General features: G+C 45.6%; 1 protein-coding gene across 1 annotated transcript in view; it reads left to right on the forward strand.

Annotated features, from left to right (window-relative positions):
- Window positions 1-12,815, forward strand: part of LOC144681722 (receptor-type tyrosine-protein phosphatase gamma-like) — an 803,078-nt gene that overhangs the window by 660,662 nt on the left and 129,601 nt on the right. Inside the window, exon 13 of the mRNA XM_078543625.1 lies at window positions 6,504-6,642. Within this exon, the coding sequence (XP_078399751.1) occupies window positions 6,504-6,642 (139 nt within the window). The remainder of the gene's footprint in view (window positions 1-6,503; window positions 6,643-12,815) is intronic.

Here is a 12,815-nt window from a genome sequence, read left to right on the forward strand (position 1 = left end):
TGCTAGTGGGGATGGGGTGCCGGGGTTGCAGGAGGGGGCTCCTAATGCAGCTGAATGCATGTTCAGCTGTGCATGTCTAAGAGAGTGCGTTAACTAGAGTGACGAGTGTTAATTGTATATTGATTGTGTTTAATTGTATGCAGGTGGTGGGCATTAACTGGTGATTTATTTGAGTATACACAGAGAGTCTCTTATTGAAAGTGTGGGGTGACTTAGGAAGAGTATGCTTGTGATGATTAACACTGTAAATAAATGTAAGACTGAGCAAAGATTGGCTCCAATATTATCATTCATCAGATTTTGATAGATTTTGGAAAACAGGTGACTTACACAATGGACAAATAAATCATGGACTTTAAAGATTGGTAAAATTCGAATTAGGGATCCCTGGTTCAGTACCAGCACTTAAACTGCTGGATTGTGCTAAGGTATCACATATAGGCAGGTCCCTGGTTCTCAGAAAGAGACTGCCTGCTGGATCAGATATCTGCTGCCTTGAAAATCTTCCTAGTAAACAGTCATTTCCTGCAGCTTTGGTGGAACAAATAGGAAATTCCATGGTGACACCAAATATAGAAGACACAATGATTGCCAGATTTCGAAAAGGTCCTGATACTGGACGCAGGTATCAATACAATGGAAAGGTTACAGAGGCGGAATGAGGATGAAAGCACCTTTAGCAGATCTGGTTATTAGAGCATAATTTCGACTTGGAGCAGCAGTAATAGCAGTAACTGCAGTAATAGAATGAATCCCAGGAATGCCCAAGGAACGGTTAATAGGTTCTTCGGGTGTGACTCAAAGTATCGTTATGAGCTGAACTGCCCAAAGCAGAAAGGCAGAGTCCTCGAAATAACACATAGCAAAGAGAATTCTGAGGCAGCTGAGGATAACGATGAATCCAAATTAATTATATTGGTCACAAGGAGTTTTAGTCCAATGGTGAATGTGTTGGTCATGGGCTCTTTTAACTGTGCTGTGTTGTAGAGTGCTTTCACTTCAACAGCATGTGGAACAGATTGGTTAAAACATTATCTTGGTTCACTGAGTAGTGAGAATCAATGCAAGATTAAGTAGTATAAAAACACTACTTGCATTATGTTTGGTGATGACAACATATTGAGGTCTCCAAAGAGAGTTGTATTTTCTTGTGAAATAGCTGGAGTAAGCAGGAGGCCATAGCCACCCAGGATCTTCAGGGAGCACTTCTCCCTGCAGCTGGTTCAGAAGCAGTGTGTTCAGCTGTTATGCTTTAACAAGGAGGCAAAAAGAAAGACATATTTATATAGTGCCTTTCACAGCCACAGGACATCCCAAAACACTTCAGAGCCAATGAAATACTTTTTTTGAAGTTTAGTCACTGTTGTAATGTAGGAGACACTGCAGCCAGTTTGTGCACAGCAGAGTTCCCACAAACTGCAATATGCTAATGACATTGATTGAGGAATAAACATTGGCCTGGTCCCAGAGTAACTTTTCTGCTCTACTTCGAAATTGTGCCATATGAGAATAATGAATTTTTCTTTAAATGTTTGCTTTTGCTTATCTGCCATCATATCTCTTAATCTAGTTTCCCAATCAATCTGAGCCATCTCACCTCTCATACCTCCATAATTGGCTTTGTGTAAATTTACTATAAGATTACTAATTAACCCTGTCTTATTGCTGTTACGACCAGGATGGGAGGATTGCGCAGTTGATGTAGCTCCACTACTCTACAGGTTGCAACATTAGTTTAAGTGTTCAATTCACTCAGCAAAGTAGCCAATTATTTACCTTTACTACTATTACCTAGAATAAAAGAGACTTTAAACAGGCTTCTTTCAATAAACAACAAACTTATTAATTTATTATAAAACCAATCTTGTCGAATAGAGAGGCAAAACTTATCAACATACAGTATGGAATATGAAATTATACTAATTACTCTTTTGAGATACCCTAGTGTCTCTCTCTCTCGATACCCTAGTCTCTCTCTCTCTCATACACACACACACACACGCGCACGCACACATGCACACCAATGAAATAAAAATAGAAATGGAGGAATTCTGCAAAAGGTTAAAAGTCAATGTTCAAAGGCAAAAGATAGATGGTGAAGTCCTTGATATGACATCTAGGTTATACGGTTGGTTTCTCAGCACTGATCCGCGAAACAAACAATGGGCAGAATTTTCCCCCCACCGGCGGTGGGGGGTTGTGCAGGGGTGGGCGGGAGCGGGCATGAACCTGATCGGCACCCCCCATCGGGTCCGCGCCGCCATTTTCCGTGGGCGAGCCAATTAAGGCCCGCCCATCGTAACGCGCACCCGGAAGCGCTGTGCGGGCTGGGGGGATTCCCTAAGCCAGGGCCTGTACTCTTTTGCGCATGTGTGCGAAAGAGCGCAGAAATCTCTTAAATTTACACAAAGCCAATTATTGAGGTATGAGAGGTGAGATGGCTCAGATTGATTGGGAAACTAGATTAAGAGGTTAGTTGAAGTTTTTAAAAGCTAAATAAAGGAAGGAAAATTTTTTAAGACATGCCCCCTCATGTGACAGTGTCAAGGAACAGCATTCATGTCAAGCAACATTAATGATAAACTTTATTTAATTCATAAAAACTTCATGAAACCTCATCCCGCCTGTGGATGAGGTTCCATGAAAAATGCGAAGGCCGTCTGGGCTCTTCGCCTGCCCGTCAACCTTAAGGTTGAACAGGCAGTTCATTTAACTATTTTAATTAGTTTTTAAACAGGCCTTAATAGGCCTTTGACAGTTTGGTGAGTGCTCAGCTGACTCGGGTGCATGTCCAACGAGCTGGAAATCTAAATGATGCGCAGTGACGTCGGGACGCATGCCCGACGTCACCGCGTGTCATGTTATGCGTCAGCGAGCGGGCCCCACCCCCACTCGCTGACCTGAAAATTCTGCCCAAAGAGTCTGACATTGCTTCTCAGGCAGCCTCGAGGAACACTCGCAGTTACTCTATCCCAGCATGTAGCAACTTAGGAGCAGGTTACCTTCACTTCCAGCTGATGACTGCCTCTTGACTGCAAAAAGGCTGATGTCTTCCTTCTCAAGCAGTTGGTCCTTCTATTCTCATTGCAAAACCAAAATCCACCTTTTAAAACACAGTCGTCAAGGCATGGTTTTTTTTTCAGAGCCATTAAACCCATGTGACCCCCTTTGTACACGGTTCACCCGAGTCAAGAGGTATACAGGTTTTTTTTACAACTGCTTAATTACCCTTTCTTGTAAAAGGATGCTTTTTCCAGGAATTTTTTAAAAATTCATTCACAGGATGTGGGCTTCTCTGGCTGGGCCAGTATTTATTGCCCATCCCTAGATGCCCTTGAGAAGGGGGTGATGAGCTGCCTTTTGAACTGCTGCAGTCCTTGTGGTGTAGGTACGCTCACAGTGCTTTTAGGAAGGGAGTGCCAGGATTTTGACCCAGCGACAGTGAAGGAACGGCGATATATTTCCAAGTCAGGATGGTGTGTGGCTTGGAGGGGAACTTCCATGTGGTGGTGTTCCCATCTATCTGCTGCCCTCGTCCTTCTAGATGGTAGGGGTCATGGGTTTGGAAGTTGCTGCCTAAGGAGCCTTGGTGAGTTTCTGCAGTGCACCTTGTAGATGGTACACACTGCTGTTACTGTGCGTCGGTAGTGGAGGGAGTGAATGTTTGTGGAAGGGGTGCCAGTCAAACGGGCTGCGTTGTCCTGGACATTGTCAAGCTTCTTGAGTGTTGTGGGAGCTGCACTTATCCAGGCAAGTGGGGAGTATTCCATCACACCCCTGACTTGTGCCTTATAGAGGATGGACAGGCTTTGGGGGGCCAGGAGGTGAGTTACTTTCCACAGGATTCTGAACCTCTGACCTGCTCTTGTAGCCACAGTATTTATATGGCTGGTCCAGTTCAGTTTCTGGTCAATGGTAAACCCCAGGATGTCGATAGTGGGGAATTCAGTGATGGTAATGCCATTGAACATCAAGGGGCGATGGTTGGATTCTTTCTTGTTGGAGATGGTCATTGCCTTGTAATTCTGTGGTGCGAATGCTACTAGCCACTTGTCAGCCCAAGCCTGGATATTGTCCAGGTCTTGCTGCATTTGGACATGGCCTGCTTCAATATCTGAGGAGTCGTAAATTGTACTGAACATTGTGCAATCATCAGCGAACATCCCCACTTCTGACTTCATGGTGGCAAGAAGGTCATTGATCAAGCAGCTGAAGATGGTTGGGCCAGGGACACTACCCTGAGAAACGCCCGCAGTGATGTCCTGGAGACCAACCAGTGGAGAGTTTTCCCCTGATTCTCATTGACTCCAGTTTTGCTAGTGCTCCTTGAAGCCACACTCGGTCAAATGTGGCCTTGATGTCAAGGGCAGTCACTCCCACCTCACCTCAGGGGTTTAGCTCTTTTGTCCGTGGTTGAACCAAGACTGCAATGAGGTCAGGAGCTGAGTGGCCCTGGCAGAACCCCAACTGGACATCAGTGAGCAGGTTATTGCTAAGCAAGTACCTTGTTGATAGCACCGTTGATGATCCCTTCCATTACTTCACTGTTGCTCGAGAGTAGACTGATGGCAACGGTAGAGTGGGTGATATGCCAGGCCATGAGGCTACTGATTATGTTCAAGTACAATTCTGCTGCTGCTGATGGCCACAGTTTCTCATGGATGCCCAGTCTTAAGTTGCTAGATCTGTTCAAAATATATCCCATTTAGCACGTTGGCAGTGCCACACAACATGATGGAGGGTATCTTCAATGTGAAGGCGGGACTTCGTCTTCACAACGACTGTGCGGTAGTCACTCTTACCGATACTGTCATGGATAGATGCATCTGCAGCAGGCAGGTTGGTGAGGATGAGGTCAAGTATCTTTCTCCTTCTTGTTGGTTCCGTCACCACCTGCCACAGACCCACTCTAGCAGCTATGTCCTTTAGGACTTGGGCAACTTGGTCACTAGTGGTGCCACCGAGCCACTCTTAGTGATGGACATTGAAGCCCCCAACCCAGGTAGCCCTTGCTACCTTCAGTGCTTCCTCCAAGTGATGTTCAACATGGAGGAGCACTGAGTCATAAGCTGAGGGGGGCAGTACGTGGTAATCAGGAGGAGGTTTCCTTGCCCATGTTTGATCTGATGCCATGAGGCTTCATGGGGTCCGGAGGCGATGTTGAGGACTCCCAGGGCACTTCTAGCAATCAGAGTCCTGCATTAACCCTTTAAGTTGCAGTGTCCTTTAAAACACAAATTCTTCCAAAGTGTCCTTAGTCCTTGAAGATGAACCATTTGCTGTGACTATAGTAATCATGACATTAGTTTATTATAAAACCTGTCTTGTTCAATAGAAAAGCAAAGCTTATTAACATAGAGTGTGAAATATGAAAGTATACTAATTACTGTTTCAAGACACCCTAAGTCTCACACACACAATAAAAATAAAATAAGAGGAATTCTGCCAAAGGTTAAAATACATATGTATATATGGAAATACATTTGTATAATGGAGATTTCATTCAGGCCTTGCATAAAAAAATGACAAGTCTGCTCAAAACTGAAGTGCCAGGACTTTTAGCAATGAAAAGGATGTTATATGGATGAAATATAATGCAGGTAGAAGCTAAATTCACTTCCTCAAACAAGGTACATGGCTTGCCTTGCAGCCGCATATAATTAAATTATGGTTTCTGTGCGAGATTTAGAAATTATAGCATCCTTTTCATGTAACCAGAAAGATATATTGAAAGATAATTGAATAACAGATATTGTAGTTCTAGTTCAGTTGCAGAGTTGATGTATTCCAATTAAAGAGCCCAGGGCCAAACATGTTCATCTTACGGTTTTGAATGTTAGGCCTTTATGGATAATTATTGTAAAATAAAAGAACACAAAATTAAGAGAAAATATTTTGCTGCCGTATTCCTATGTGTACTATTTGACTCCTGCTTGCTGGTGGATGCCAGGTACACTGAGAATTGTCAGTCTATCATTGCATTCATACACTGTGGAAATTTACCACTGACCTTGCCTCATTTGCACCTTCATCATAAATTCTAGCTCCATCAGTGGTCAAGGGCTCTGATTTTAAATGAGAACTGTGCAAGCTTGCACCTGTTGCTGCCTATCCTTAACCCTTGGATTGTCTGTTCCGAAGATGAACTTAACATCTTAACGCAGCCTTACAGGAAATGATGTAAACGTTATTTAAATAGAAAATAGCATTAGATGTTGCATGGCATTTGGTTATTTTTGAAGGTTCCAATATTTTATATGAACAATTATGGTGATCATCTAGATGCTATTTTTATTGCATTTTAAACCTGTATGAATACAAGAATAATGCTTTGCAACTCTATAATTCTGTAAGAATCACAGAAAAGATGGTTTCTGCTGTTTGTTATAGGGCAAGATCATGCTGTTTTACATTATATTATCACACTATATGTACCCAATAAATTTTATTCTAACTTTTAATTCTTATATTTTTATTTTCCCCCTATTTCTGGTTTTATGCAGAAGACAGGTCATCTTCAAGTATGGCCACACAACCATATTCACCTTCCAGCAAGATGGAATGGATAATTCCATTGGTGGTTGTCTCAGCTTTGACTTTTGTCTGCTTGATTCTTCTCGTAGGAGTGCTAGTTTACTGGAGGTAAGGTTTTGATTTTTTTGTTTGCAGCCACCAAATAATTGGAACCTTAATGACCTAACATTTAAGCTATATAAGCTAACCTGTTTCTAGAACACTAAAACTTAGAGCAGGAGTGGTCAAACTTTCTGAACCTTGGAGCCAAATATGATAATCTCTAGACATTCGAGAGCCACAAGACACAGACAACTTTTACGGACACATTTTTATTACTATTATGTGCCCTCATAAGTATGCACACTTATGTGCCCTCCCTCCCCACTCAGTCCCCATTCACTCACTCATGCCCTTCCTCCCTTCCCACTCATACCCTCCCTTCCACCCCACTCACTCACTCATGTCCTCCCTCCCCATTCAGCCACACTTACCCATCCCCTCCACCTACTCCATCCTCCCCCTGACCTGGATTTCTCCACCTTGACTGGATGTAGAAGAACTGAAGCGGAAAGAAGTGGCTGTAGGGGCCCAAACCTCCCAGAAATAATGGAGAATCAAGGGACTAGTGTAAACGAGGAACTGCAAGATATTAATATTAGTTTAGAAATGTACTAGAGAAATTAATGGGACTTAAAGAAGATAAATCCCCTGGACCCGATGATCTACATCCCAGAGTGTTGAAAGAAGTGTTGCAGAGATAGTAGATGCATTGGTGGTCATCTTTCAAAATCCTGTAGAGTCTGGAATGGTTCCCACAGACTGGAGGGTTGCAAATGTAATCCCTCTGTTTAAGAAAGGATGGAGAGAGAAAACGGGAAATTACAGACCTGTTAGCCTGACATTAGTAGTAGGGAAAATGTTCGAATCTATAATAAAGGATGTGATAACAGGACGCTTAGGAAATAATGGGAGGATTGGGCAGAGTCAAGATGGATTTATAAAAGGGAAATCATGTTTAACAAACATGTTGGAGTTTTTTGGGGATGTAACCAGCAGAATAGGTAAGGGGGAACCGGTAGATGTGGTATATTTAGATTTTCAGAAAACTTTTGATAAGGTCCCACACAAGAAGTTGCTAAACAAAATTGGAGCACATGGAATTAGGGAAATATACTGACATGGATTGAGGACTGGTTAATGGATAGAAAACAAAGAGTAGGAATAAATGGGTTATTTTCAGGTTAACAGGCTGTGTCTAGTGGGTTACCACAAGGATTAATGCTTGGGCCTCAGCTTTACACAATCTATATCAATGATTTGGATGTGGGATTATAGGTAGTATTTCCAAGTTTGCAGAAGTCACAAACTAGGTAGAAGTGTGAGTTGTAAGGAGGATGCAAATATACTTCAAGGGGATTTTGAGAGGCTAAGCGAGTGGGCAAAAATTTGGCAGGTGGAATACGATGTGGGGAAATTTTGGTGGGAAAAACAGAAATACAGAGCATTCATAAATGGCGAAAGACTGGGAAGTGTTGAACTTCAAAAGGACTTGGGTGTCCTTGTTCATGAGTCATTGAAAGCTAACATGCAGATACAACAAGGAATTAAGAAGATAAATGGTATTTTGGCCTTTATTACAAGAGAATTTGAGTATAGGAGTAAAGATGTCTTATCTGCAATTATATAGAGCCTTGATGAGACTGCGCCTGGAGTATTGTGTGTAGTTTTAGACTCCTTACCTAAGGAAAGATATATTTACCATAGAGGGAATGCAATTCCTGAGATGGAGAGATTGTCTTCTGAGGAAAGATTAAATAGTCTGGGCCTTTATTCTCCGGAGTTTAGAAGAATGGGAGATGATCTCATTCAAACATACAAAATTCTTACAAGACTCGACAGAGTAAATACAGGAAGGATGTTTCCTCCGGCTGAAGGGTCTAGAAACAGGGGATGCAGTCTCAGAATAAGGGGCAGGTCATTTAGGACTGAGATGAGGAGGAATTTCTTTACTCAGAGGGTGGTGAATCTTTGGAGTTCTCTGCCCCAGAGGACTGTGGAGGCTCAGTTGTTAAATATGTGCAAGATAGAGATCAACAGATTTCTACATATTAAATTATGAAGGGATATGGGAATAATGCAGGAAAATGGTGTTGAAGTAGAAGATCAGCCATGATCTTGTCGAATGGCGGGGCGAGCTCGAAGGGCTGAATGGCCTACTCCTGATCCTATTTCTTGTGCTCTTATGTAACTCCTGGCCCCACTCGGCCTCCCACCCATCCCATCCCCACTCTTTGCCTCCTCTCCTCTCCCCGGCCCTGCTCTCAGCCGCCACCCCCGACCCGGGCCCTGCTCTTGGCCCCCCTCCCTTTTCCCCATCATCGGCCCCACTCTTGGCCTCCTCCCAAACCCACCCCCAGCCTCCACCCAGCTCTCGGTCTCCCTCTGGCCCCCTCACCCCAATCCAGTGGCATCGATTCGTACAGCCAAGGAGGCACCAAGAAGACAATCCAGTGCAGGAAGGTGCCCTGCAGGCTGCACATGTGAGCAGCAGCTACTTGGATTGTGGCCATACCACAGAAATCGGGCTGGACCAGTCAGGTTGGAGTTGGGCTGATGGATGCGGTGGCTCTGCATGCCAAGTCAGGGTCCTGCCTGATTCATCAGAATGATCCAGGTTAATCTCCCTGCCTTAATGACTGCCCTACTTTATCTGCAAAAGAGCTGCCTGTGGCTGGCGAGCTGCAGTTTGGCCACCCCTGACATAGAGGAAAGATTGGCTCTTTTAATTTTTGTCTTTTCTGGTGTTCATGAGTTTGTTGCACCAGGTTGAAATATCCATAACTACTGAGTATTTCTCTTTAATGATTATGAATAATTATATTCAACAGAAAAGGCAAGTTCACTTGGAAACTTTTGTGTTATTTCTGGAGGAAACATAAACTTCAAACAGCACAGAATTATTTTGGCATGGATATTATTTTGCAATGAGTATTCAGGGATTTTTGTGCCTTTCTGTGCAAATTAATACCATCTCTCTGCGAATTTATGTTTACTAGATGGGTTAAATAGCAGTAATCATGACTCTGAGCCATAAGGCTGTGAGTTCAAGCCTCATGGCAGGACTGGAGCACATAATGGGCAGGATTTTCCCCTCAGCGATTTGGGGGCGGGGCCCGCTCGCCGAAGGGAAAATGATGCGGGATGACGTTGGGAGGAATCCCCGACTTCATCCTGGTCCCTTTAAATTTTTAGGAAGGCAGGCGGACAGCGAAATTAGCTGTCCGCCCGCTGACCTGTCAATGGCCAATTGAGGCCATTGACAGGCTCATTAAGATAGTTAAAGACCTGCCTGTCCAAGCTTAAGGCTGGCGGGCAGGCCAGGAGACCCATTGGGCTCTAGTTTATTCATGAAACGTCATCCACTGGCGGGATGAAGTTTCATGTCCGTTTTTTAAACATGTAATAAATTTTATGTGTTTATTATTAACATGCCCCATCTCGTGTGACATTGTCACATGAGGGGGACATGTTAATAATTTCAATATTTATCTATTTTTAGACTTTACTTACCTTTCACTAATCTCCCTGAGACAGGACTTTGCCTCAGGGAGCAGTGTGCTCTTTCGCGTGCATGTGCGAAAGAGCGCAGTCTGCCTGCCGCCGAGCCAGTGGGGCCCACCCGCTATCCGAGGGCAAAACTCTGTCCAATGTAACTGACATTTCGGTGCAATGCTTGAGGAGGTGTTCTCTTTCAAATGGATCATTAAACTGAAGCACAGTCTTGACTGTTCAGATGGATGTAAAAGATCGCGTGACACTATTTGAAGGTGAGCAGCAAGTTTTGACTGAAACCAATATTTAGCCAGTTGTTGAAGGCAGATATCCATCATGAACTAGTGAGAAAATGCTAAGCTTTGCACAGCAGCAGCTAGCTAGCATTACCTGAAGGGTGGTTTCAGTACTTAATTTTCAACCCAGCTGTAAGTGCTGTTGATCCACATCTCCAACTTATGGAGCCTCTATTAAATAAGGAATGGGAGTGAATCATCCATGCCCGCTGGTGTTGGGTGTGCTCAGAGTGGACAATATGGTGGGAAGGCCAGAAATCGGTTTCACGACGTCGTGAAACCAATTTGCGATCGTCCGCTCAGCCCGTCGATGGTGGGCCGCGTTCCCTGCCATCAGAAGTTGGGAACCTCATTGTGATACATCTGCATTTCATTATAAGGCCAGCCCAACGCAATCATCCACCCCCTGCTAGATCGCCTGTCCATGTCGGCATGATTGGACACCAATGCAGAACACGTCTTGACAGGTGTGACATGCAGAAGTCGGGACTTACTGTCAGGGCCTTGCTCACTTTGTGGACATCTGAGGAGCAGAAGATGCTGGAGCCCGACATCAACCGCACACTGGAGGAACGTCCATGACATGCTGGGTGGATTCTCATGGGTAGATTCTGCTGCGAAGCAGCTCACGGAAGTTGGAAAGTCACCGTTGAGGGCCTGCCCCCAACGGATGATGGTCGAGGGAGTGGAGAGGAAGGTCCAGCTGTGTTTGGGAGAGGAATATGTACTGGGGGGTGGGAGAGGAAGGTCTAGGATCAATTGGGAGAGGAAGAGGTGTCAGGATGGGGAAAGGTTGGGAGGGGAGCGAATGAAGGTGTCAAGTTGGGGTGAAGTTAGGAGGTGGGAATGAAGGTGTCAGGATGCGGTGAGGTTGGGAGCGGGGGAATACAGGTGTCAGAATAGGGTGAGGTTGGGAGTGGGGGAATGAAGGTGTCGGCAGGGGAGGTTCTATTGGGGGAGGAGGGGGTAACAGGAGAAGACGGCAACTAGGGAGGTAGGTTTAAGTGGGGGTGGAAGGTGTAAGCAAAGGAGTTCAGATGGGGGAAGGAGTTTGGAGAAGGGAGGGAGTCTATGCAGAAGAAGGAGTTTGGAGAAGGGAGGGAGTCAGTGGGGTGGAAGGAGTGCAGAGAGGGGAGGGAGTAAGACTGGAGGATGCAGTAAGGCTGGAGGAAAGAGTAAGGCTGGAGCAAAGAGTCAGGGGGGAAGGACTAAGGGTGGCAGGAAAAGTAAGGGTATCTGAAGGAGTCGGGAGGGGGAAGGACTAAGCAGGGGCGGAGTCTGGGGGGAAGGTGATGCCAGGGAGATCAACAGTGATGGGGGGACAGGAAATGGGTGACTGGAGGAGGGGAAAAGATAGGGAAGCTTATGAAAAAGTGAATCAAGACCATGCAGTCTAAATCGAAAGTGAAATGACAGGTGCTGCATGGGAGTGTTATCATTGGGTCGGCAGAGATGCAGGTCAGCTCAGATGGACAACTGAAAGCGAACCCCAGCAAGCAGCACTCAAAATGCTCAGGACATTGAGTTGAGTCTGATATGTGAAGGATCCACAGGCATGGGAGAGTGCTTGCACCAGGCTCTGAAAAGCCCTGCCACACACACACCTCTTCCTCCAGAATCACTCGTTGGCCAGTTGCTCCCTCTGCGGTGACAGAGGTCGAGGTTGAGGGGCTCACAGGCAAAGGGGACTCGAAGGGAGAGGACAGCCTCTGAGGTTCCTGAGTGGATGGACCAGGGGTGCCCAGCTGCCGTTCCTCCTCCCTTCAGGTGCCTGGGGGCCCTGGCCTGACTCCTTGAGGGAAAGGAGCACCTGAAGGGACGTCGATGTGCCCCGTTTACCTTCGCGTTGCTACTGCAGGAGCTCAACCATGGCTCCCACAATGGAATGGAGGTCTGCACACATCTCCGTGTTCTGTTGGACCAGGGTCTTCATGGTGTCTGCCATCCACCCCTTGGAGACCTCCATACATGCACATGTGGGCAGCTCTTCAACAGAGAGCAGGCAGACATACTCCTCTGATTCACATGCCACTCTTTTGAGGGCTTCCGACAGTTCTGTGTGATGTTCCCTTCTGCTGACTCTCCAGGATGAGTTGGAAGGCTAAATCCAGAGGCTCATCATCTGACTCGGACCTCACAGATGCCTCTTCCCCACCAGTCCTCCGAGTGCTGGGGAGCTTGGCCGAATCTGCCTCCTCCTGCTGCGGACATGTGTCCGTGTGGTGACCACCAGATTGTGAACCCGAACCTGCTCTAGATCTAGGTCCCACCGAGGTGTTTGTCACTGTGCTGGTGCAGAGTGTGGGTAAGCACTGTGACGGCTCTTCAATGGAGGAGGTGCCCTCTTGGCTGGAGGTAAGGACCTGGAAGGAGCTGAAGGACTGGCTGGCTGAGGGTGTCAGTCGCTTGACAGAGCTCTCAGTGAACCAAAGCAGAGAGAAGTAGTCCATG

Source organism: Cetorhinus maximus, chromosome 6 (genome assembly GCF_964194155.1).
Source record: "Cetorhinus maximus chromosome 6, sCetMax3.hap1.1, whole genome shotgun sequence".
Taxonomy (NCBI): Eukaryota; Metazoa; Chordata; class Chondrichthyes; order Lamniformes; family Cetorhinidae; genus Cetorhinus; species Cetorhinus maximus.